This window comes from Salvelinus sp. IW2-2015, linkage group LG18 (assembly GCF_002910315.2).
Source record: "Salvelinus sp. IW2-2015 linkage group LG18, ASM291031v2, whole genome shotgun sequence".
Classification (NCBI taxonomy): Eukaryota; Metazoa; Chordata; class Actinopteri; order Salmoniformes; family Salmonidae; genus Salvelinus; species Salvelinus sp. IW2-2015.
In genome coordinates, this window is record NC_036858.1 from 35,619,166 (window position 1) to 35,644,926 (window position 25,761).

At 44.5% G+C, this 25,761-nt stretch overlaps 1 protein-coding gene and 1 long non-coding RNA gene across 4 annotated transcripts; both read left to right on the top strand.

The window, feature by feature from the left end:
• Positions 1–19,950, top strand: LOC111978324 (neurotrypsin). 3 transcript variants are annotated; one of them, XM_024008324.2, is made up of 14 exons: positions 1–423; positions 2,751–2,793; positions 6,940–7,182; positions 9,923–10,061; positions 10,183–10,361; positions 11,389–11,536; positions 15,546–15,757; positions 15,838–15,979; positions 16,113–16,327; positions 16,487–16,628; positions 16,837–17,115; positions 17,281–17,403; positions 17,700–17,980; positions 18,159–19,950. In XM_024008324.2, exons 1-14 carry the CDS (start codon positions 346–348, stop codon positions 18,476–18,478), a joined length of 2,544 nt encoding a protein of 847 aa, XP_023864092.1. In that variant the 5' UTR covers positions 1–345; the 3' UTR covers positions 18,479–19,950. The 3 variants fall into 3 exon arrangements, with proteins under 3 accessions (XP_023864092.1, XP_023864093.1, XP_023864094.1); XM_024008325.2 differs by having other exon boundaries at positions 15,546–15,724; XM_024008326.2 differs by lacking the exon at positions 2,751–2,793.
• A 1,438-nt stretch (positions 19,951–21,388) lies between these two features.
• Positions 21,389–25,226, top strand: LOC111978523 (uncharacterized). The gene is made up of 3 exons (XR_002879183.3): positions 21,389–21,650; positions 21,949–22,252; positions 24,175–25,226. It is a non-coding gene; the product is annotated as an uncharacterized lncRNA (long non-coding RNA).
• The last annotated feature ends 535 nt before the right edge of the window (positions 25,227–25,761 follow it).

Below are 25,761 nucleotides of genomic sequence, written 5' to 3' on the forward strand. Positions count from 1 at the left end.
GGCATATGTGGGCCGCGCAGAAGGCGAGAGAGGCGACAGCGTGTTTCTCTCACCGGTGTCTCCTTTCAGTGACACTTCCTCACTAGGGGGTTCGTCATTTATAGTCGAAGCTTGGAGCACAGCTGGTACCCCAGGGTGTGTAATGTCACATAGGAGTTTCGATTATTTAAAGAATATTTTTCCAGACAGAAAAAACAAGCACATCGTCTCATTGTCCCCAGCCTAACTTTGGACGCTCAGTAGCGGGCTCTCTCTGGTCAGTGTCGCTTGCACTCGGGGGCTGGCTGCTTGTTTTGGATATGGGTGAAATCTGCTCAAGGTGCGGGCAATGACACATATAACAGGATGATGGACAAGGACGCTTTAAAAGGAATCTTCACTCTGTCATTTGCATGGTGTTTTCTGGTTTCAGTTTCTGGAGAGGTATGTGTCTATCTTTCATCGTCACTGTGCGTTTTCTGTTTGCGATGGGATARGAATTGACAACAGAAAGGTAAACAGGTGACCATAGATAACCAAATTCTTTACGATTTACATTAATTGGGAATATGTAGGTAGGCTGTAGACTTCGCGTAGTCTATTGGCTATATACTTCGCGTAGCCTGTTGGCTATGTAACATAAACCTATGTGTAATTGCAAAAGGTATGCTGTGCGTGGCACCTTCTCGTGTGCCAGTAAACCCGAATTCTGAGGTTAAACCATCCAAATTGGGCCACACATATTCACCTGAATATTCACTTGAATGTATCATATTAGGCCTGCTCTACTGCTGCAGTGCATCATTACTGAGCTTTCGCTTTTATTTTTCTTCCAATTATTTTATAGTGCCCTATGTAGGCTACATTTTTTATTTCACTAAGGACTTTGCTCCCAAGAAGAAAACTTAAGAACGAGCAATAGCCTATAGCCTACCCTTATCAGTTTGTTTTATTGCCGGTGAAGGAAATAATTGGGACAGACTATCACCCTATCCTCAGCAATCAAACTTGGCTTGCTGTTGTCATAAGGTAACTCATCCTAAAATACTGTAAATAAATACAGTATCACTTCAGTATTACTTCAGATAAAACATTTCAGATAAATAAATGCTGAGCTTTCCTAAATGCATTTCTGAAGGCTGACTGTGTGTCCTAAAGCCTGCACAGTAAGCGCGCCCATCAGTTGGTAAATACACCGATACTCTAGTATAAATTCGGTTGAATAGGAACCAATTATTTTTATTCTCCGCCAGCGAATTCATTAGATGGCGAGAAATAGTTTTGTCAAACCGCGCCATCCCTTGCGGAGGTCGTGCGTCAGAGTTATTTCATCATGCGTTTTACAGTAGTTAAAGCCACGCACACTGATGTGTGCAATAGTGAACAACCAATAAAAATGTAAACACTGGGGCAAATGCATTCAATGATATGTTCAAACTTCCTTGCAAATAGCAATTGATTCATATAGCCAATGATATTCCTTGAGAGCAACATTTTTGTAAAACATGGTTCGAGGCTGTAGGCTACATCATTTTAAAGTGACAACAAAAGCACACAAAAAATGACTAAAGGCAACGGTTGTAGGTTACTTGCTTGCACTTTATAACTTTCAATGTTAAACGCTATAAATGCTTATGAACTGTAATGTTTATGAAATGCTTATGCATGTTTACAAATAATGAAATACTAATTTATGAATAATGTGTATAAGCTACTATTTATAAATAGTTTATTCATTCTCATTCATGTTATTATAAAGTGTTACCCATTGACAACAGTGAATTCATTTTTAAATAGGCTAAGGAACTACTCCTGTCCTTTTCCCCAAAGAATCCTTCTATGGAGAACTCCAGCTGCCCCTGTCTCCATTAGATTGACAGATTCAATTATTAGAGTTCAACTGATTACGGTGCAGCTGTTTCCCATGCGTGACAGTATTGATTTTAGTGGCCTGGGTGGGGATAGTGGTGCCACAAAGTAGAACCCTTTAACTTAACCCTTCAATAATTTAATTGCTTTCTGCATAGACATTCTAAGCGATGCCACCTGCTCCCGGCCTCAGTGGGAAAATAGAAAGTAATTGAAAACAGATAGCAGAAGAGAAGAGGGACGAACATGGTTAACACAGTGTAACAATGCTTTTCACAGATCTACAGTATAGCACAGATAGGTTGAGTAAAACCATATTTCTACAAGTAGGCTACAATATAATACTAGAGAGAGAAAYGGTTGTTCTGTATGAAGGCTGCAAACAATCCGACGGGCTACTTATGGGATATAAGGGACTACTTATGAACAGGCTTCCAAAACCTAATGTGGAAAACTTGGTCTAAATTAAATAAGCCTGCAGGTTCATATTGTAACGGCTGTCTTCGYGTGAAAGAGAGGAGGACCAAAATGCAGCGTGATGATAATCCATATTTTAATTAGGATATTTAAACGACGAACAAAAACAACAAACTGACAGAAGGAACCGAAAACGATACAGTCCTGAACATGGGAACACAGAACAGATGAACACACGAACAGGAACAATCACCCACAAACAAACAGTGAAAACAGGCTACCTTAATATGGTTCCCAATCAGAGACAATGACAAACACCTGCCTCTGATTGAGAACCATATTAGGCCAAACAACAAACCCAACATAGAAACACAAAACATAGAATGCCCARCCAGCTCACGTCCTGACCAACTAAACAAAGACTAAACAAAGGAAATAAGGTCAGGAACGTGACACATATTCTGTTGTCTTTTTTGTTGTTGCAGGTCATCTCTCAAGATGGCTACCTAAATACTATGCAGAGTGCAGGTAGACACCTCTTTTCCTCTTCCTCTTATTACTAATAGGTCTTGATTTCATCCATCCATCATTGTGATTCTGRCAAGTCATCCAAGGACATGGATGAATGACTCAGCAGCACTAATTGAATAGCCTAAATCAGGGATGGGCAACTCCAGTCCACAGGGGCCAGACTGCTGTCACACTTTTGCTCCAGCTAACATAGCGGACTCCAATAATCAACTAATCATGATCTTCAGCTTAGAATGCAATTCATTTAATCAGCTGTGTTTGCTAGGGATGGAGAAAAAGTGTGACACCAGTCCGGCCACAGAAGACTGGGGTTGTTCATCCCTGGCCTAAATGAACAACCTAGTGGGATGATGTGGGATGATGTGGCGTGTAGATGTGAGATGGCAAGGTGTTGTTTCAGCAAAATTTCACAATTTCAGAACAAAAGCTTGAAAAAGCCCTCTATCAAAAAAGCCTCCCTCCTCTGCAAAATACGCTATTAGCAAGTCATTTGATGTCACCAGCGCTGCTGACAATCAGATGGTGATTCTAATTGAGCCTCTGAAGGATGGGTTGATATTCAGACAACGCTCAACTCCCTCATCAGTCTCTCATTTGTTATTTCTCTCTCTCGCTCTCTCTTTCTGTCTCTCTCTCTCTTTCTGTTTAACAGTGGAGGAGGTCTGCTGGGAGTGTCGTTCTCTTTATCCACAGCCAAAAGACACATAACCAGCCCCCCCGCTCCCACCCCCAAGATTGTCTCATGTTTAGGCTTTCATTTATGGAAATGAGAGTGTCCCTGATTTAAGAGCCCTGACATCATCTCTGATCGACTCTCACTCTCCAACAACCAGATGCTGCATGTCTGGTCCTTGTCTTCGGTGAAGTTACTGTTATGTTATGGGGTCTCAGAAAGTCTGGGTCTTAAAGATGGTTGTTTCCGTTTGTGGCTCAGCTATAGACACCCATCGGGGATAGAATGCAAGCTATGTTAAGAGACTTTAGAGCTTAGTTAAACTAGGATGGACAGTGAGACAGATTTATGACACCAACGTGCATACTGAGTTTCTTGCTCTCAATACATGCATTTATATACTCACTCCCTATCTCATCCTCTGCATGGAAACAGATTATCCATGCATATACACATTTGATACAGCACATCTGCTTTCATGTGCTGGTGATGTTTTGGGGTTTTAGGTGTTTGTGTTTGGGTGTGTGCAGCGTAAGTTTGTTCACGTGTGTGTTTGAATCTGTATGTGAACTTGTGTGCATGTCTGTGGCGCGTGAGTGTGTGTGTGTTCCGGTAACCTTTCGTAATAACYCCATCCATAAAATGTCTGTCTCTGGCACACCAGAGTGTAACGGCTGTCGTAGTCGTTCTCCTCCTCAGACGAGGAGGAGCATGGATCGGACCAAGATGCGGATTGGTAAGTATTCATTATTTAATGGAAAAACAACAAACACTACAAAATACAAAAACCAACAAACGTGACTAACCRGAAACAGTCCTGTGTGGCCCAAACACTGACACAGGAACAAACACCCACAAAACACAAGTGAAACCCAGGCTGCCTTAGTATGATTCTCAATCAGGGACAACGATTGACAGCTGTCTCTGATTGAGAATCATACCAGGCCGAACACAAAATCCCAACATAGAAAATCAAACCTAGACCAACCCACCCAACTCACGCCCTGACCAACTAAAACAAATACATGACAAAGGAAAACAGGTCAGGAACGTGACACAGAGACAGTTTACTGTGTGAACTCTATCAAATATGTATCTCCTCTGAGTATGAGATCTGAAAGGATTAGATAGGTGTAAGAAAAATTCTAAACAAATCCACCTAATCTATCATAGAGCAAGGTGGAGCTATTACCATATTGCTCATACCTATCCAATCCTTTTAAGATCTACATGAAGTGACCACGGTTTGGGACAAGGTGTCAATCTGGAATTGAGCAGAGTACTGCTCCTTCGAGATGTCTTTTCTCTCAGGCATCAATCAGACACCCTCTCCAGCCTTAAGTCACTAAGCCTGTGCGAATGTGGACCAGCAGTCCCTCAAACAAACACAGACAGGGGTTAGGCCACTCACTGGGCGGGTGTAGATTTGCGAGCGATCGCTCACAGCTGTGAATGTTTACCCAGCGACACCTCAAAGGACTTGCGGTCCTTAATCCACTGGTTTAGAGCGTTCAGGACYAGGAGTTTAGGTGCGTAAAGAGGATATCTTCCTTTCCTGGCTGGACCCCAGTGCCCATTTCCACTTCCCTCCAATCTCCTCAGGGTTTAACACCTGGCTCCAGAGGGATGTTAGCACGTCTCTCCTTCATATCTTATACAGTACGCACACACCATGGGCTGAGGTACTGCCATATCAGTTACACATCACAGGAAGCATGGGCCTAAAGGTAAAGATTATCCTACTTTTACTAAAAAACTGACTGCTAGGCAGATAAGCGCATACATAGCKCATTGAAAAGGGACTGATAATTCAGTTAGTTATAGTTGTGTAACGCACGTCGTCGGGAGAAGGAGAAGAGGACCAAGGTGCAGCGTGGTAAGTGTTCATACTATTTAATAAAATACGCAACACTTGACAAAACAACAAACACGACAAACGAACAGTCCTGAAAGGTGAAACAAACACTAAACAGGAAACAACCACCCACAAACACAGGTGGGAACAGGCTACCTAAGTATGATTCTCAATCAGAGACAACGATAGACAGCTGCCTCTGATTGAGAACCATACCAGGCCAAACACACAGAAATACAAAACAAGGACAACATAGAACACCAGACATAGAATGCCCACCCAAACTCACGCCCTGACCAACCAAAATAGAGACATAAAAAGGATCTCTACGGTCAGGGCGTGACAAGTTGGTTCTGGATTTGCGTTTAACTGACATTCTCAAGCAACTGTCTCCATTCTTTGCGTGATGTATTACCAGACATTGATCCCTTGGAAATACATGGGTTATTTATGGATCAAGTTCAGGGCTGCCTCTGGCTCTGGTTGCCATTAAATGTCTGCCTCTGCAGACCACAGACCCTTCCCCCTGTTTAAAACTCAATCTGTGGACCAGATGTATGTTTGTGTTTAATGGCCCACTCCWATTCAATGTGATGGGTCATCTTTACAAGTGGTCCCAGTGGTTCTTTAACCTGCATAGATTAGATCGTAAGGCTGAGCATAGGTTTTTCCGTAACGATCCCAACTCACGCGTTCTCAAAGCCAATTAGAGAATAGAGATGCAGCACTCGCAGACCCAGTTAAATGCATCTGTAATTAAAAAGCCCTGGATTACGCAGAGAATTGCATTGCAGTGAGTTTCAGTTTATCAGTACGCCCTGTAGGAACTCTTGGCTTACGCAATGGATTCTGGACACGAGCATCCACCCCTCTTGAGGAATAGTTGTCTACCCCAAAGTTGTATATCTATCATCAAACTATGCTTTCGACAGCATTGAGAAAATAATTGTGAGGATTTGAATTTTTAATATAATTTTAAGACCTGTATGCCTGGGGTGCATTTTAAGGACAATTTTTTTTTTTACTGAGATATATGCACGCACGCACGGGCACACACACCACACCACACACACACGCACGCACACGCACGCACGCACGCACGCACGCACGCACACACACACACACACAACACACACAACACACACACACACACACCACACACACACACACACACACACACACACACACACACACACACACACACACACACACACAGAGAGAGAGATGGCAGCAGTAAGGGAACAGGTTTTCAGGTTGTCTGATAAGGTAGCCCGCCACGCTCTGTGACTCAGCAAAGCAGACCTACACAAATACTCTGGCCCCTGCACTGCAGCAACATGCTGTCAGTCTGACCAGCCAGGTGGCTCACTCCTTTACCTCTGAGGATGGAGAGAGAGGGGGAGGTGGAACCAAAAGAGAGAGAGACAAAAGGAGAGGAAATTGTTTGAACGCCTGCCTGGCTTATTGTGATTTAATTATAAAACTCTGCTTTAATCCCTCCCAATCACTTCGTCTCACAAACATGTGTATCGCTATACTGTATTAACTAAGCTTCAACAGAAGCTCATCCAGAAGCTTTGATTAACCCTTTGTATCTGAATGTGTCTCTRCCTAGCTCCTCTGTCCTGTTCAGAAGGCTTCACTGAGCTGGGCTACTACAACGGCTCTGTGTCTCAGACTGACTCTGGCTCGCCCTGCCTGAAGTGGACAGAGTTCCCAGACTACGTCCTGCAGTACCCGGGCCGGGGGCTGGGCGACCACAGCTACTGCCGTAACCCTGACCGTGAGTCCAACCCCTGGTGCTTCTTCCGCCAGAGCTCTGGAGCCATCGGCTGGGCCTACTGCGACTGCCACCAGGGTGAGGATTTACCGACTGATACTTACTTCAAGGGAATCAATACTGCTGGGTAACTACCTGGAACCAGATGATTTATAGTGGTGTATGAATTCCAAAGTCACCKAAAAATTATTGTGAGGTATCTTTGTATCTTTGCTGTGGTTTTGGGGTGATCATGTTGCTCTGGCAGGATATCTATGTCTCTGACTATCTAGGGAAGCTACAGTGCATTTGGAAAGTATTTGGACCCCTTCACTTTTTCCACATTTTTGTTACGTTACAGCCTTATTCTAAAATGMATTAAGTAAAAACATTTCCTTATCAATCTACACATAATGACAAAGAGAAAACAGGTTTTAGAAATGTTTGCAAATGTATTAAAAGTAAAAACAGAAATATCTTTTTTGCATAAGTATTCAGACCCTTTGCTATGAGACTTGAAATTGAACTCAGGTACATCCTMTTTCCATTGATCATCCTTGAGATGTTTCTACAACTTGATTGGAGTCCACCGTTGGTAAATTCAATTGATTGGACATGATTTGGAAAAGCACACACCTGTCTTTATAAGGTCCCACAGTTGATAGTGCATGTCAGAGCAAAAACCAAGCCATAAGGTCGAAGGAATTGTCCGTAGAGCTCCGAGAGGCTCAGATCTGGGGAAGGGTAGAAAAATATTTGTGCAGGATTGAAAGTCTCCAAAAACACAGTGGCCTCCATCATTCTTAAATGGAAGAAGTTTGGAACCACCAAGACTCTTCCTAGAGCTGGCCACCCGGGCCAAACTGAGCAATCGGGGGGAGAAGGGCCTTGGTCAGGGAGGTGACCAAGAAACCGATGGTCACTCTGACAGAGCTCCAGAGTTCCTCTGTGGAGATGGGAACCATCTCTACAGCACTCCACCAATCGGGCCTTTATGGTACAGTGGCCAGACGGAAGCCACTCCTCAGTAAAAAGGCACATGATGGCCCGCTTGGAGTTTGCCAAAATGCACCTAAAGGACTCTCAGACCWTGAAAAACAAGATTCTCTCTTCTGAAGAAACCAAAATTGAACTCTTTGGCCTAAATGACAGGCGTCACGTCTGGAGGAAACCATGCACCGCTCATCACCTGGCCAATACCATCCCTACGATGAAGCATGGTGMTGGCCTTATGCTGTGGGAATGTTTTTCAGCAGCAGGGACTGGGAGACTAGTCAGGATCAAGGGAATGATAAACGGAGCAAAGTACAGAGAGATCCTTGATGAAAACCTGCTCCAGAGTGCTCAGGACTGTAAAGGTTCACCTTCCAACAGGACAACGACCCTAAGCACACAGCCAAGACAATGCAGGAATGGCTTCYGGACAAGTCTCTGAATGTCCTTGAGTGACCTAGCCAGATCCCGGACTTAAATCTGATCGAACATCTCTGGAGAGACCTGAAAATAGCTGTGCAGCAATGCTGTAATCGGTGCCAAAGGTCCTTCAACAAAGTACTGAGTAAAGGGTCTGAATACTTAAGTAAATGTGATTTTTCAGTTTTAAAACAATTTCTTAACCTGTTTTTGCTTTGTCATTATGGTGTTTTCAGAGTAGATTGATGAGGGGAAAAAACAATTTAATCGATTTTAGAATAAGGCTGTAACGTTACAAAATGCGGAAAAAGTGAAGGGGTCTGAATTCTTCCCGAATGCATTGTATGTCCTTGTCTGCTTGTGTCTCTCAATCTGTCTGCGCCCCATTATTTTTCTGTATGTCTGTCAGTTGGCTCCTCCCATATTGTTCTCTCTGTGACTCCCACCCCCCTTTATGAGTGTAAAGGCATCCACATACTGTCCATAGGTTCGGTTTGCTCCTAGCAGAACTCAGTCAAGTGAATGTCTGTGTTCACATACTCCCTAAAGACCTTTGCTTGAAAAACAAGAAAAATGCTTGAAATAAAATCAAGAAATCTGTAATTAGTTTGGACTTTTTTTGCTTAGTCTTGCAATTTTACATCTAGCTAAGATGTTTGGTGCAGTACTTCTCAAGTGAAAAAATGTGCATGAAAACTAGTAGTGCACTGCAGACAGTAGGGCCTTGCTGCTGCTGTGCTCTCTCTCGTTGAATGACAGCAAACACTTCATTGAAGAATCCCGTCCATAGTTCCCACCCCTACTGTTGACCAATCACAGATGAAGGGGCGTAGACTTCGGCTACCGAACTTCGACTTGCCTCAAGAAAAAAAAATGTTGTGTGCACGAATAGCCTGAAGAAAAACCCTGCCGAACACCAAAACGTCAAAAATCGTTTCATAATATATGCTCAAACTGTTTCGACTGGGAAGCATGTGTCAGCCTTTACCCTGCGTGTCCATTAGCCAACCGTCTGTCCTTGTACTGGCCTGTCAGCACCTTGCTTGTATGTAGATATGCCCATGTTGAAATATCTGTGTTTGCTGTCATTATCTGTCTGTCTCTTTTTAACTCTCCCAAGCTTTCTCTTTGAAACGGTTAACCTTTCTCAGGGTTTGTAGGCGATTTGACTTAGGGTATATGTGTGTGAATGCGTGTGTGTTTGTCAGGTTGGAATAGGTAAGTGTTGCAAGACCCACAAACCAAGGATAATCTATACAATTATCCTGAGATAATCACACCTGTTGGATTCATGGTTTACTTGGTAGCACTTTGTCGGTCTGCCTGTTTCTGATGGGTGTGAGAGAGAGATGTCCCACCTGTCATTTCAAATGATTTCACAATCTCTGGTGCTGTTCCATATCTTAATGCCTTCTCTCCTCTCCAGGAGCTGTCAGGTTGGTAGGTGGGTCCTCCCCTCAGAGRGGGCGTCTGGAGGTATACCTAAATGGCCAGTGGGGGGCGGTATGTGACACACACTGGACCGACCGCGATGCCAGTGTGATCTGCAAACAGCTTGGACTGGGGTGAGAGCTACTGAGATACTTTTATAGCTGTGTGTGTGGGTGTGTATGTCAAATCATCCTCTCCACTCCTGACTGTCCATCTATCTTTCTCTCTCCGTCCATCCTGTCTTTCTGTCTGCAGTGAGATCGGCACGGCCCTCCAGCACTCCTACTTCGGGCCCGGCTCTGGACTCTTCCACTATGAACGCCTTGGCTGCCGTGGTAACGAAAACACTCTGCTGGATTGCAGGAGTCGGAAGTTTGTCACCAGCGACTGTAACCATGGCAACGAAGCGGGGGTGGTGTGTGCTGCACCTGAAGGTGAGGCTGTTGGAGATTTCAAAACATCCATGGGGATAAAGCATAGATTTCTCACAAGTGCTACACATACAGTATAAATGTAGTACATTTTACTTTACATGTGTACTAGGCCTACCAGTAGAGTTATCTAAAGTTGTGAAAAGCCACTTCCCCTTTTTGAGTAAGACAGTGATAGAGAGAGACTGTGTACCCTCTCTCTTAGAGTTTCAGTGTCCTTATCCACCTCATTCAGAGCTGCTGGGCCAGTTTGAGATTTGTGGCTAAGATTCATCTCCATAACACAAACACTGCAAGGCTAGAACAAGAACTGTCTCTTCTGAGCAGCACGGCCAAGAGGGAGCTGATGTTGCCTGCCTAGTCATTCACATAGCTTTTAGAGCTCTCTGAGGCTGCCAGCTCTCGCGGCTTCTACAGCACTCGTGTCATAGCGTCCCAAAGGGGCATAATGAACTACAACAGTGGTGTGTGTGTGTGTATGTTTGTGTGCCTCTGCGTGTGTGTGAGGAGGGTAGAGAGAGGGGTGCCCAGAGGAGCAGGCCCTGGCGATATATTTAGCGTGGTGCAGTGAATTATTCAGTCTGGAACATTATGAGGGAGAGAGTTATCTGAGAGCCCTGAGGCCCTGCTATCTGAGAGCCCTGAGCCCCTGTCAACCCCCCCTACCCCAAACAACCCCCCCACCTCCTCAACTTCTCTGCCAGGGCTGCTCACATACTCCGATTGCATAACTGATCCACCCCCCTTTCCTGCTCCCTGCATCCCGCACATACTTATACTTGCTGTAGTTTCAAATGACATGACGGAGCTTTGAACCAAACTGAGCCAGGGTTAGGGGTCACAGCATTCCAACAGTTCTGTGGTTCAGATCACTTTATTTATCATGGCACTGGGCACGAGGTTATTTACATTTGCATTCATCAAGGAGACCATAAGTGGACAAGTAGATAACTTAGAAGAACGGTGGTTTCTATTGTAACATGATGCCAACATGTTCTGCCAGGTAACTACTTTCTGCTGTCTTTTTCAGGCAATGGCGCCCCCTTGAGGTTGGTAGGTGGCCTGGAGGACTTCGAGGGTCGTGTGGAGGTGTACCATGATGGGAGGTGGGGCACGATCTGTGATGACCAGTGGGATGACATTGATGCTGAGGTGGTCTGTCGGCAGCTGGGACTGGGGTGAGCAGCAATGGGGTTCTGATGGCTCAGGAGCATGGTGCTTGACTTGCAGGCAGCATATGGGTTATTAATGTGATTCCCTCCACTAAATGTGACTCAGTTCCTATGTAGGTAAAAACTAGAGGTGAAGCCCTATCAGTGGTAGCAAGGGTTCCCAGGCATGAAGTTGCCCACCAACCAAGGCTCTCTGCACTCCACAAAGCTGGATGCACTCCTGCTAGGATAGCCTTATTTACACTGCTACATTCCCACTGAGTGAACTATATTAATATAGATGAACGGAAGGCATGCATTTTTGATGACCGACAGTGTTTTGGGTTGTTGCTCTGCTGGAGAGGAGCCAGCTGATCCAGATGATTCAGATGTCATCGTTGCTCTTAGCAGATCACCCACACGTAGCCACGCACACAAAATGAGTGGCTTACAGTAGGTTTTATTTCTTTATTTTATTGAACCATTATTTAACTAGGCAAGTCAGTTGAGAACAAATTCTTATTTACAATGATGGCCTTGCAAAAGGCCTCCTGCGGGGACGGGGGCTGGGATTAAAAATAAAAAATAAATAAAATATAAATATAGGACAAAACACACATCATGACAAGAGAGACCTAAGACAACAACATAGCAAGGCAGCAACACATGACAACACAGCATGGTAGCAACACAATTTGGTAGCAGCACAAAACATGGTACAAACATTATTGGGCACAGACAACAGCACAAAGGACCAGTAGGTAGAGACAACAATACATCACGCAAAGCAGCCACAACCGTCAGTAAGAGTGTCCATGATTGAGTCTTTGAATGAAGAGATTGAGATAAAACTGTCCAGTTTGAGTGTTTGTTGCAGTTCGTTCCAGTCACTAGCTGTCACCCAGGGATGTGTGTGCTTTGGCGACTTTTAACAGAATGTGACTGGCAGAACGGGTGTTGTATGTGGAGGATGAGGGCTGCAGTAGATATCTCAGATAGGGGGGAGTGAGGCTAAGAGGGTTTTATAAATAAGCATCAACCAGTGGGTCTTGCAACGGGTATACAGAGATGACCAGTTTACAGAGGAGTATAGAGTGCAGTGATGTGTCCTATAAGGAGCATTAGTGGCAAATCTGATGGCCGAATGGTAAAGAACATCAGATCTATAAATTATGTCTCCGTAATCTAGCATGGGTAGGATGGTCATRTGAATCAGTGTTAGTTTGGCAGCTGGGGTGAAAGAGGAGCGATTACGATAGAGGAAACCAAGTCTAGATATAACTTTAGCCTGCAGCTTTGATATGTGCTGAGAGAAGGGCAGTGTACCGCCTAGCCATACTCCCAAGCTCTAAACCCTCAGAGGTAGTAATCACACCTGTGGGGAGAGGGGCATTCTTCTTACCGAACCACATTACCTTTGTTTTGGAGGTGTTCAGAACCAGGTTAAGGGTAGAGAATGCTTGTTGGACACTAAGAAAACTTTGTAGAGCATTTAACACCAAATCTGGGAAGGGGCCAGCTGAATATAAGACTGTATCATCTGCATATAAATGGATGAGAGAGCTTACTACTTCCTCAGCTATGTTGTTGATGTAAATTGAGAAGAACGTGGGGCCTAGGATCGAGCCTTGGGGTACTCCCTTGGTGACAGGCAGTGGCTGAGACAGCAGATTTTCTGACTTTAAACACTGCACTCTTTGAGAGAGGCAGTTAGCAAACCAGGCCAAAGACCCCTCAGACACCAATACTCCTTAGAATACTCCGGCCCACAAGAATGGAATGGTCTACCGTATCAAAAGCTTTGGCAAAGTCAATAAAAATAGCAGCACAACATTGCTTAGAATAAAGTGCAATGATGACATCATTGAGGACCTTTAAGGTTGCAGTGACACATCCATAACCTGAGCGGAAACCAGATTGCATACCCAAGATAATACGATAGACATCAAGAAAGAGAAGTTTTTCCAACACTTTTGATAAACAGGGCAAGATAGAAATAGGAATCCTGACTTAATGAAGTGGTGATTTAAAGAGCTCAGCCATGTGCTTCTTGTCAGTAACAACCACATCATCAACATTAAGGGACATGGGCAGCTGTGAGGGGGGGGGGGTTATTCTTCAGGTCTTTAACCGTTTTCCAGAACATCTTGGGGTTAGACCCAGAGAGGGAACTGCTCCTTAAAGTAACTAACTTTGGCCTTCCAGATCGCCTGAGTGCACTTATTTCTCATTTGCCTGAACGAGAGCCAGTCCGCCTGAGTATGCGTGTGCCGAGCCTTTCGCCAAATGCAATTCTTGAGGTGGGGTAACTCTGCAAGATCACGGTCGAACCAGGGGCTCAACCTGTTTTTAATTCTCATTATCTTTATGGGGGCGTGTTTGTTAACAATTCCACTGAAAATATCAACAAAAAAAAGTCCAAGCGTCTTCGACAGAGGCGATCAAGCTGATTCTATACCATTTTACAGAGGCCAGTTCATGAATGAATGCTTGCTCATTACATTTTTTTAGCAAGCGTCTATGACAAATCAGGACAGGTCGTTTCACTGAGCAGCCATTACGAATGCAGGCTGTAAAACAGTGATCACTAAGGTCATTACAGAAAACACCAGACTGATACCTATCAGGATTATTTGTGAGGATAACATCGAGGAGAGTAGCCTTTTCTGGGTGTTTGGAGTCCTACCTTGTGGGATTGGTAATAATCTGAGAAAGATTTAGGGAGTCCCATTGCTTTAGGACTTGGTCAGGTGGTTTAAGCATGTCCCAGTTTAGGTCACCTAGCAGGACAAATTCAGACTTAGTGTAAGGGGCCAGGAGAGAGCTTAGGGCAGGTAGGGTACAGGCCGGTGCTGATGGAGGACGATAGCACCCAGCAACAGTCAACAAAGAGTTATTTGAAAGTTTAATGTGTAAACCAGCAAATCAAATTGTTTGGGGACAGACTTGGTGGAGACAACTGAGCACTGAAGGTGATCCTTGGTAAAGATTGCCACTCCCCAACCTTTGGGAAGATCTGTCTTGCCGAAAAAGGTTATAACCAGAAAGGTTAACATCAGTATTTAAAACACTCTTCTTTAACCACGTCTCAGTAATGAGCAACACATCTGGATTGGAGCTGTGAACCCACACTTTCAATTGATCCATTTTAGGTAATAAGCTTCTAGTGTTAACATGCAGAAAACCCAGGCTTTTATGAGAGCAGAAATCAGTCAAGCAGATATCAGTGTCAGAATTGGGGCTAGCAACAGTAGATGGGCCAGGGTGTACATGCACATTTCCAGATACCATCAACAGTAATACAATCAAGGCACGCCACAGGACAGGGAGAGCTCTGCACTGCTGATTTATGACATCTGAATGTGCATCAGATGGCAACAAGATCATATTGTACAGCAATTTCATCAGGAAACATGAATACAAAGCCAGTGAGAGGTGGTTAGAATAGGATGTTAGGCCAAAAGTCTGTGTAACCTATAGAGAGTCAGAGTCCCGAGTGTGGGAACAAACAGTCTGTCCCCCAGTTGGGTAAAGATAGTTCATAGTCAACAAAGCATGCAGGAATCATGAGGCAAATAGCAAAATGTACAAGAAAAAAATGGAATATATAAAGACTTGAGGCTAGCCATTGTAAGTTCAGAGTCACTCGACCCAACAGTGCGTGTGTACAAAGAGTGGATAAACAAAAAAGCAAAGTGGATCGGTCTCAGGACACTTTTCAGATATTCCACTGGTCATTAATAATTTATTTCTCAACTATACTGACTATATTTGGTGTGCATGAGTGTTCAAACAGGGACTGGGGTTTTTGTGCCGTGTAAATGTGGTTCTCTGCTTTGTAAGTGCATGTTTTTGTGCTCTGTACAGTACCCGTAAGGCCTGTTAACTTGGTGGGAATACATTTATATGTGTACATTGGAATGACCCTTGAGTGGTTGCCATATATTGTTTACATGTTGTCCATATATGGTGTTTGTATTTATTGTGTGAGTTAGTCATATGGTCATTGCGTATGGCTGTGTGTGTGTCCACTCAGGGGTGTACCGAAGGCGTGGACGTGGGCTCACTTTGGCCAGGGCTCTGGGCCCATCCTCCTGGACGGGGTGCAGTGTACAGGCAACGAGCTTTCCCTGGAGGAGTGTRRCCACAACAACTGGCAACAACACAACTGTGACCACATGGAGGATGCTGGCGTGTCCTGTAACCCATATACAGGTCAGGAGTCAGGACAGGGCAGGAACGCTATGTGTATGTAAACACCCAGAACATTACACATATTTGTATGCAAAACACATACACCTCTGTCTCAAACACACACCGTGTTGCAGATGGTGTAGTACGGCTGGTGGGGTCTGACAGTCCCTGGGAAGGTCGTCTGGAGGTGTACCACTCTGGGGACTGGGGTACGGTGTGTGACGACAACTGGACTGAGCACCACGCACAAGTGGTGTGTAGACAGCTGGGCTTCAGGTGGGTCTACAGGAGTCCTTATATGTACATATACAATCTGAACATGGGAATTAGGTGTATCTGTATTAATAGTGTCGTGATATTGTCGTAATAGTGTAGTGATACTGTAGTAATGGCGTGTTTTGTCCAGCAGAGGGCGTGCAGAGGTGACATCGGACGGGCTGTACGGAGAGGGCACAGGGCTGATCCTGCTGGATGAGGTGCAGTGTGAAGGCTCAGAGGGCACCCTGCTTGCCTGCGGGCACGCCGAGTGGGGTCGCCATGACTGCTCCCACAGCGAGGACGTAGGGGTGCGCTGTGAGAGGGGGGGAGAGACCAATGAGGTGCCAGGGTTGCCACGCATCGCAGGTAGGCCAACTAACTGTACCCACTGAGATCGCATAAGAAATCAAATCAAAGTTCCTATCCACATATCTCTGTTAGACGTCTATCTCCTCTGGTGAATATTGCAAAGAAATTTCTAATTCATACATTGTGGTTTATGGTGGTTCTCTGTTCTGGTCCCAGGCCCTCTGGTGCGACTGGTTGCTGGAGAGAGCCGGAAGGAGGGGCGTGTGGAGGTGTTTCTGAACGGCCAATGGGGGAGCGTGTGTGATGACGGCTGGAATGACGTCAATGCTGCAGTGGTCTGCAGGCAGCTGGGATTTGTGTAAATATGGATTTTCTCGCTCATATTTCTCCCTGTTAATGTATCATATCCTTTCCCTCATCTGCGGTATCCCTCATACCTCAAAGTCAAGTATGTGGTTAGACACCTGGGGTTTCCCTGTCTCTGAGTGATCCACTCTTACTTTAACTGCCATTCAGGAGATGGGGACATTTAGGAATTTTGTACTTTCCCCTTGTCTCTTTCTCAGTGGGGTGTCGAAGGCTCGCTCCATGGCATATTTTGGAGCAGGCAAGGGCCCCATCCACCTGGACAATGTGAGGTGCATGGGGGCTGAGGTGTCCCTGGGGGAGTGCCCGGCCGAGGGAGAGGACGCCCATGACTGCAAGCACAGCGAAGACGCAGGGGTCATCTGTGACTACGTCCCCGAGCCGGTGGGAGACGGCGCCATAATAACGCAGACCTGCGGCATGAGGCCAAACACACAGCGCCGCAGGAGGAGGATAATTGGAGGGGACAAGTCAATCAGGTACACTGTAAGCACACGCACGTACAACGCGTTATATTACTTTGTATCACTGCATAGATACTGTATATGCAAACACATTGCACAAGTCAAATGATCACATCATCAAGTCAACCGTGATCTATTTCTACATATGCTCTCTCTCCTCCCCTGGCTGTGCTGTGGTAGGGGGGACTGGCCATGGCAGGTGTCTCTGTGGCTCAAGTCCCAGTCCAAAGGGAACCATCCACTGTGTGGAGCCACGCTCATCAACTCCTGCTGGGTCCTGACTGCTGCACACTGCTTCAAGAGGTGGGACACAGAGACGTCTAGTGTCCAATGATGGAATTGCAGTGACTGTTCTAAAAATGACATGTGTCACGCATACAATAAATTATCTATCAAGGAGCTTGTCTATGTCAATAATTGTATAAAGTATTCTTAGTAAGAGATTGACACGCCACTGATAAGTGAAACTTTTTTGAGTCACTGTCTTGATCTTTTCAGCTTGGCTTCTTTTCAGTCTGGCTTCTTTTCAGCTTGGCTTCAACTTCCTCAGACCTTGATTTCCTGTCCTCATCTTTTCGTCTTCTCTCTCCCTCTCTTAGGTTTGGAAGGGACCCATCGCGCTACGTGCTGCGACTGGGTGACTACCACACGGAGGAGAGGGATGACTTTGAGCGRAGCCTGTCCCCGGAGCGCATCATCATTCACAGGAAGTACCACAGCCAGGGCTGGGAGTATGACATTGCCCTGCTTAGGCTGAAGGGCACTGAAGGCAACTGTGTGGCCTTTAACCCTCATACCAACTCAGCCTGCCTCCCTGCGCCTGGCAGCAAGTGGGGCAAGAGGCCAGCCGCCTGTGTCATCACAGGGTGGGGCATCACAGGTGCTGAACATGAGCCTCTCTGTTACAGACAGTTCCCTTTGTTTATATTGGAATCAGCCATTTGATCTGTTCATTGCTTGATATTTTATGTGACAGAACATTTCCATGGATTTTGGCTCCCTCTCTCTTATCTCTCTGTTCATCCCTCACTTTCTCATTCTTGCTCTCTCTTTCTCAGACTCGGAATACTCCCGTACTCTGCTGCAGGCCTGGGTTCCCCTGCTGCCCTCCTGGAAGTGTAAGAAGCGATACGGCGAGCGCTACACCAGCCGCATGCTGTGTGCGGGCAGCCTGTCGGACCGTCGGCGCGTGGACAGTTGCCAGGGTGACAGCGGTGGTCCCCTGGTGTGTCAGGGAGAGGGGGGCCGCTGGGTGCTGACGGGGGTCATCTCCTGGGGTCATGGCTGTGGTGACCCCTCCTTCCCTGGGGTGTACACGCGGGTCAGCAGGTTCCTGCGCTGGATTGACCAGGTCACCAACAAACCTCCAAGGATCTGATGCTGCCACTGTGCCATTGGACAGCTCACGTTATCATATGACTTTGGGGAGGTGGGGGGGATTAAAGGCGCAGTGACCGGTTAGAGAGGGTTACCACATCCGAGTATCTGCTCATGGTCTCACTCATAAAGTTGCACATCCAGCAGAGCGCTTTTAAGTCACTTTTTGTTTTGCATACACTTGGAGAAGCCTGTATGGCATTGTGCATTCTTGGTTGTGTGGAAATACCACTTTTATGAGAGCATTTAATGCATCAATGGTTCAATTATGAGAGCCAGACTGCGTAGGTGAATGACATTGCACTAGAATGCATGCCATAGTATCACACTGCGACACCCGTGAAAAGCCAATGAATGGTGCCAATGGGACTAAGTCTAGTCAGAAGCATTAAGTGGAGTATCATTAAGGTACAATATTGTACATTTACAGTACATATGGCTTCTAAATTAATAATTGTTTCATGAACATTCCGGTTGTGCATGCATTTWAACTTATGCCTATACTAATGTGCTCCACTCTTGATTGAAACAATTGGCCAAATTGGTCAGCTTACAGATCGCTGGTTTAGATCATAGGAGAGGCATGAGTGGGCCTTTATGAGGCTCTGTAAATGTGGCAATGATGACATGGCTTCTCACAAAGGCTTAAATGATGTTTGCCTGCCCACATACAGTATCCATCTGTCTACCAATTTCTCTTAAAAGCTGCACTTTCCTATCAGCATTYTGTGAAGCCAGAGGGGGCGGGGTGAGTGTGTGTGTGCAAGCATGTGCGTGTGTGAGAGTGTGTGTGTGTTTACATGTATGTGTGCACTGTCAATTTATTTTTCATACATCATCTCAATTCTATACCATATCTTTGAGTTTTTGTCTCAAGTTACAGTGCAATTCCCAAATGATCCATGCAATCTTCTCATCATTCTTATAGTTTGACAAACATGAACACATCTTACATACTTACCAAGCCTATACAGTGCTGACGTAACATGGTCACATTCCACTCTGATTTTGAAACTCTCATACTGAATAGATGTCTAAGCTTCATGTGGTTATTACTAACGCAAAATTCCAACTATCTGGTTTTAGTACTTCAATCCCAATAGGAAACAAACTAACTACTCCCTAATACCGCCTGTAGACTTGCTGGAATGTTTGTTTACAGTTTCCACTGAACGTTCAAACCCTCTTTTGTTATATCGGGCTTTAAGTCACATGACTGCATGTTTCCGATTGTCACTGAACAGGACAATTATTTATTCTGTGATATTTTCTTTAAAACAATCTTCAGACTCTCGCTCCTGCCACTGTCGCTTTTTCAGTGAAGGATTTTTATTCAACTCCAGAATGCTATAGGTCTACTGTACACACCTCTCTTCATACATATCCTGTAAGTACTCTGTATAAAATACCTTGAATGTTAAGGTGAATATATATAATGTGTTTTTGAGTGGTGCCATTAAATATCTGAGTCACTCTTGTGTTTCATTACTATTATGTTGCTCCAATATTACTCATCCGGCTCAGCACAGCAGAATTACAGCTCCAATGACAATTTTCCATGTGCTTGTCTTATTCATCATGACATTTTCCTATAGGCTACTTTTTCTTGAAGGCATCTTGGGTATTGGCAGATTGCAGAGGTTTCAGCACATGGAAAATTATGTCATACTTTTAGGATTATGCTGACCAATTGAATTGCAACCTGAACCCCCTCCTGTACTTTACTCTTATATAGTGTTTCAAGATCAGAAAAACATGAACAATATGTCAGTGCTGTGTTTGCAGATCAAACTGTAATAATAGCTGAATGGGATTCTGCCCAAGATTGGTGGTGCTTAATTGCTATACGTTCACATTTGGTGCACAATTGCAACACTACCTGCACAAGAGTAATCATTGATGTTGACAGAAGTAAACTCTCCTAAACTAAGCTGGCACTCTGGTTCTTATCCCATGAGGCAAACCTGGCAAGGAGCAAGCCCATTGAGCGATCTGAAGTTTCTTGCTTTGTGCCTAAAATGTGTCACTGTCCTGAATCGAACATTTTTGAAGAACAAAGACAGACGACAGAAAAGGAGTCCAGGCTGGGTTTCCTAAACTCCTTCTAGGCTCACTCTGTGAATGTTAGAACAGCTACTTTTGAAACGATTCTCTCATTCTTGTGTGTATATATAGACTGCTGGCAAGTTCTGAGGTCTTGGATTAGCTCTTTGTTTTGCATTAGGCAGCTTGTGAATACCATGGCAGATGCCATGGAAAACACTGATAGGCTACATTGACAGAATGAACTGGAAACAAACTGACATCAAACCGCCTATATATTTTTTTCTGAATCGCTTAAGAGACATCAACTGTGCAGTGGCCAATTGATCAAATAGAGGTCATGGTCCTTATCACAACTCTATTATGGTGCCTACAGATGGGCCGCGGTAAATGGCAATTGAACCACGAGAAGATCTGACAACCGTGTGTAGAGACCAGTGGTTCCGGTTGTTGCCAGCTTGAATGTTGCCATTGGTTGGTTGACAAGATGAACTACGCTCATTGGTTAATCATGCACGGCGGCCACTCAAGACATAATTTCATCTTTCGGCGCCATGATCGCTGAGCCAGTGGCGCCATTTACGGGAGCGAGCATCACAAACCACGTCGCTTGCAAAACTGCTTGTTTTGCCATACACCTCCATACTCCCAATGAAGTCTCTCTCTTCAACATCAGATTTGCAAGTTTTCTGTTTACACTAGTCTTGGATGTGGTTTAACCAAAGCCACATTCCTGCATCATGTGTGAGTGCAGCTATTAGCATACCGTAGTATATAGACAAACAATATAAGGATAGCAATTAAAACTATAAAGGAGCTTCTCATCCAAACCATATTGTGCATAGTGTTACACACTTAATTAGTTCAATGATTCATATAGATATTTTAAAAGCCTAACACGGAACCCAAACCGGCCTTGCGCGTGCGTGCGCAAATTGATTTTGTCCCRCCACACCACACGCGATCACGAAACGCAAGGTTAAAATATCAAAACAAACTCTGAACCAATTATATTATTTGGGGGCGGGACGATGTTTTTAGSYCCTTTTCTTGCCTGCATTTTCCAGTGATCCTGTTGAAATGTATTTTGATTCTTCTGATTTCACCGCGATTGAGGAGTGATAACATGGGTAAGTACATGATTGTATATTGTACAATAGTGATGCCAGGACAGGAGTTAATACATTTAATAAGTGCAAATTGTTTTACACATTTAGGCACTTTCCTCTCAAAGACTCCATTATGCCAATAATATATATGATGGCAGGCTGATTACTATAATTAGCCAGTCTGTTTCACCTTACAACCAAACCACTCTGGGATGAGATATAAACAATGCATTTACTGAATAAAAGCCCATGAAATAAGAAACTGTTAATATTATACAACTAAAAATAAACAATACTTTATGTATGCTTTTCTAAACAGCATGGATTAACAGACACCACCTGCTAAAACAGAAGTTGGTCGCCCTTGTATTATTGAGGCGCAMACAGGGAAGGAGGAGAAGGTTATGGGTGCATCCCATAAATGTGCTGAGAAGGGAGCATGGGCAATACTACCACCTTGTCCAGGAGCTGCTCTTGGACCCTGCCCGACATCACCGATACTTCCGGATGAGTGCAGAAGAAATGGAGACTCTTCTGTCTTTTGTTGGCCTAGACCTCACCAAGCAGACGACCAACTACAGGACCCCAATAGAGCCGAAGCAAAGACTAGCTGTCACTCTAAGGTTTGTTATTGGAAAAGGTTGTATTGTGTAAGCAGGTGCATGGATGTAAAGAAACTCCAGCAAACTTGTGGTCATGATGCTCCACAGATGTAGGCCTGTGTTCCATTACATCTAGGAAGCAGATGACCAGTTATAGTGTCTTCATTATACTCAAGGTAAGTAAGACACACTGTTTTTTGTTTAGTCTTTTTTTATTATTATTCAAGGTGACATAAACAGTCACAACATGACATGGTGCACCTGTTGTAGGTGACATAAACAGTCACAACATGGCATGTAAACAAATACGGCATATCCCTCCCAATAACAATATCCACTGAATAGCAAAAAAAAACWATTTAAAAAAGTTAAATGCAAGGTGCAATGCATATATAACTGCAACAACAAAGTGCAAATGGTGCATACATAAATGTTTCCCTTTTTAAAACACTAAAACAGAACATGGGCCTAAGTATGCGCAGGGCTGGGTTCTGCCTTTTCGGAGGTGATTATTGATGTGACTGGGAGTCTCTGTCCTAGCTCTCTTGAGAGAATGTACTGTCATCCCAGCTATATGTTGGAGACCTAGGTTCTGGTGAGTATTGATCCCTGGGCTCATCGTACATGATTGGCCGCAGTCCACCTCTTCCGTGCAGAGTACTTGCGGGCCGTGGTGGTGGCAGTGGTGTTGCCTGCTGGTCATCCCAGTTATGTGTTGGAGACCTAGATCCTGGTGAGTAGGAGTATTGATGCCTGGGCTGGCTGTACATCATAGGCCGCAGTCCAGCTCTTCCATGTGGAGCATCAAAGAGCCATTGTGGTGGTGGAGGTGATAGCAGAGGTGTTGCATACTGGTCATCCCAGTTTACAATCAATGACAGTAATTGCACTTTCAGACGTCCCTTGTTTCTTACTATTTTCTTCAGCTCTGGCACAAGGCTGAGCACAAATGCCTCATCCTTATCCTCTGAGGTAACAGCAGAAGGGATTGGCTTCCTGACAAATGCAAGCATCTCTTCATCCACATCTTGATAGTTTACTTTCTGTTTTCTTTTTCTTGGCTGCCAGTCTTGAGCTGTGCCTGTAGTGGTTGGTCTTGACTGTTGTTCAGGCATCTGAAGCACAMGGTCATGGCTCAGGGACACCACGTCGTCTTCAGCGCCATCGGGTTCCATAGGTTGTGGCTGAGGCGAATCKGCATTTAAGCCTGAGGTTGCCTCTTGAGCTGAAAAAAGGTCAACATAAATGAAAAGTTAAACGTGTTTTAAGTCAACTTTAGAAACCTCAGGCTCAATTAATCATATTTCTGAAATCTAGGCTACAGTGTCTAATACTGCTGGTTTTCATCATTCCTCTGTAATAAGAGACTGATTCATTTTACATTTTACATTTTAAGTCATTTAGCAGACGCTCTTATCCAGAGCGACTTACAAATTGGAAAGTTCATACATATTCATCCTGGTCCCCCCGTGGGGAATGAACCCACAACCCTGGCGTTGCAAGCGCCATGCTCTACCAACTGAGCCACACGGGACCTGTGTGGCTCATTCATAATCTATAGGCCTATATAATCACTTATTCAGAAATGGGATAACAGCTGACATGAACCAATCACGTAGTGACTTAGCAGGTAGAAAATAAAGCCAGCAATACTGCWATTTGTTGATATTTAAAATGTGCAATAATCTGTGCAATAAATTCAAATGTATATTATAACTTACCTTCTTGGCTGGACGTAAGGTACCAAGAATGATAATATTTTAATGTATTTCCGTTCTTTCTGATTGGTTCCCCCAGAACCACTGGGCTGGGCCTTCCGTAGATGCCTTACAAAAGTGTCACTGAGGGACTTCCATCTGGTTTAGCACAATTCAACTTCTGTGAAGAGRAAAATACAATTTTGATTGTTATCCAATAACAAAACATTTATTTTGTCATTACAGGTATTTGGCATCTGGAGACTCTATTTGCAGCCTGGCCTTCACCTATCGTCTTGGATTCGAGACAGTGTCACAGTGCATTATGGAGACCTGTGAGGCCATGGAGAGGAAGATGCTGGCGATCCATCTGCCACGACCCACTGAGGAAACCTGGAGACAAACTTCTCAAGAGTTTCATGAAAAATGGGACTTTCCCAATTGTTTGGGATCGGTTGATGGAAAACATGTTATGATCACCAAACCACCAAACTCAGGGAGACGTTTTTTATTATTATAAAGGAATCTTCTCTGTGGTGCTACTCGCCCTTGTGGATACCAATTACKGCTTCACAGCTATTCAAGTGGGGGATTTTGGGAGAAACGGTGATGGAGGAGTCTATGCCAACTCCCCACTTGGAAGGGCAATGGCATCAAAAACCCTGCAGGTGCCCCAAGATGCCTTTCTGCCTGGGGGTGAAGATTTAGGAAAGATACCATACACAATGGTGGGGGACGCTGCCTTCCCACTAAAGCCCTACCTGATGAGGCCATATGCCGGGCATAACATCAGCTACGAGAAAGAAATCTTCAACTATCGTCTCTGTCGAGCTAGAATGACAGTGGAGAAGGCATTCGGGATCCTTGCGGCCAGATGGAGGATCCTCTACCAAAAAATAAACCTATTGCCAAGCAAGGTTGATACCCTAGAGGTTGCAATGTGATTCCTCCACAACTTCCTCACAAAGCCTTGTGATGTGAAGATGTGGCTACAGCAGGATGGGGCACGGATGAGGCAAGGCATGAGAGGCATAGCCATCCAGGTCAACAGAGCAGGTCAGGAGGCAGTTTCTGTCAGGGAAAAGTTTACTAAGTATTTCACCTCTGTGGAAGGCAGAATTGACTTCCAGGACAGAATGGTTGTAGCTAGGCCTACTTAGATCCACTGTGTGAGAGTTTATCAACATGGTAAGTAAGTTCAACTTTGACATCTTCATTTGTTTTGTGTATTCATTTTACAACTGCAAAACTATTGTACAATGCCACCATTATTTCAACAACGAACAAAAAATAAACATGAACATGGTAAAAATTGAAATACCAGTAATTTTCAACAACACAAAAATCTCACATGACTCTTGGCTTCAGAGGATTTCTTTATTTAAAAAAGCATACAGCACACATGGCATTTACATTCAGCTAACGTTAGCTAGTTCGTTTTATACCGAGGATGAACATTGGGTTGTTATACGTTACCTGAAATGTGCATGTGTAACCGATGTGAAATGGCTAGCTAGTTAGTGGTGGTGCGTTTCAATCGGTGATGTCACTCGCTTTGAGACCTTGAAGTAGTGGTTCCCCTTGCTATGCAAGGGCCGCAGCTTTTGTGGAGCGATGGGTAATGATGCTTCGTGAGTGACTGTGGTTGATTTGTGCAGAGGGTCCCTGGTTCGAGCCCAGGTTGGGGCGAGGGGATGGACTAAAGCTGTACTGTTACACTTACCCCCTCACGCCATTTGCACACACTGTATATAGACTTTCTTTTTTTCTATTGTGTTATTGACTGTACGCTTGTTTATTCCATGTGTAACTCTGTGTTGTTATTTGTGTCAC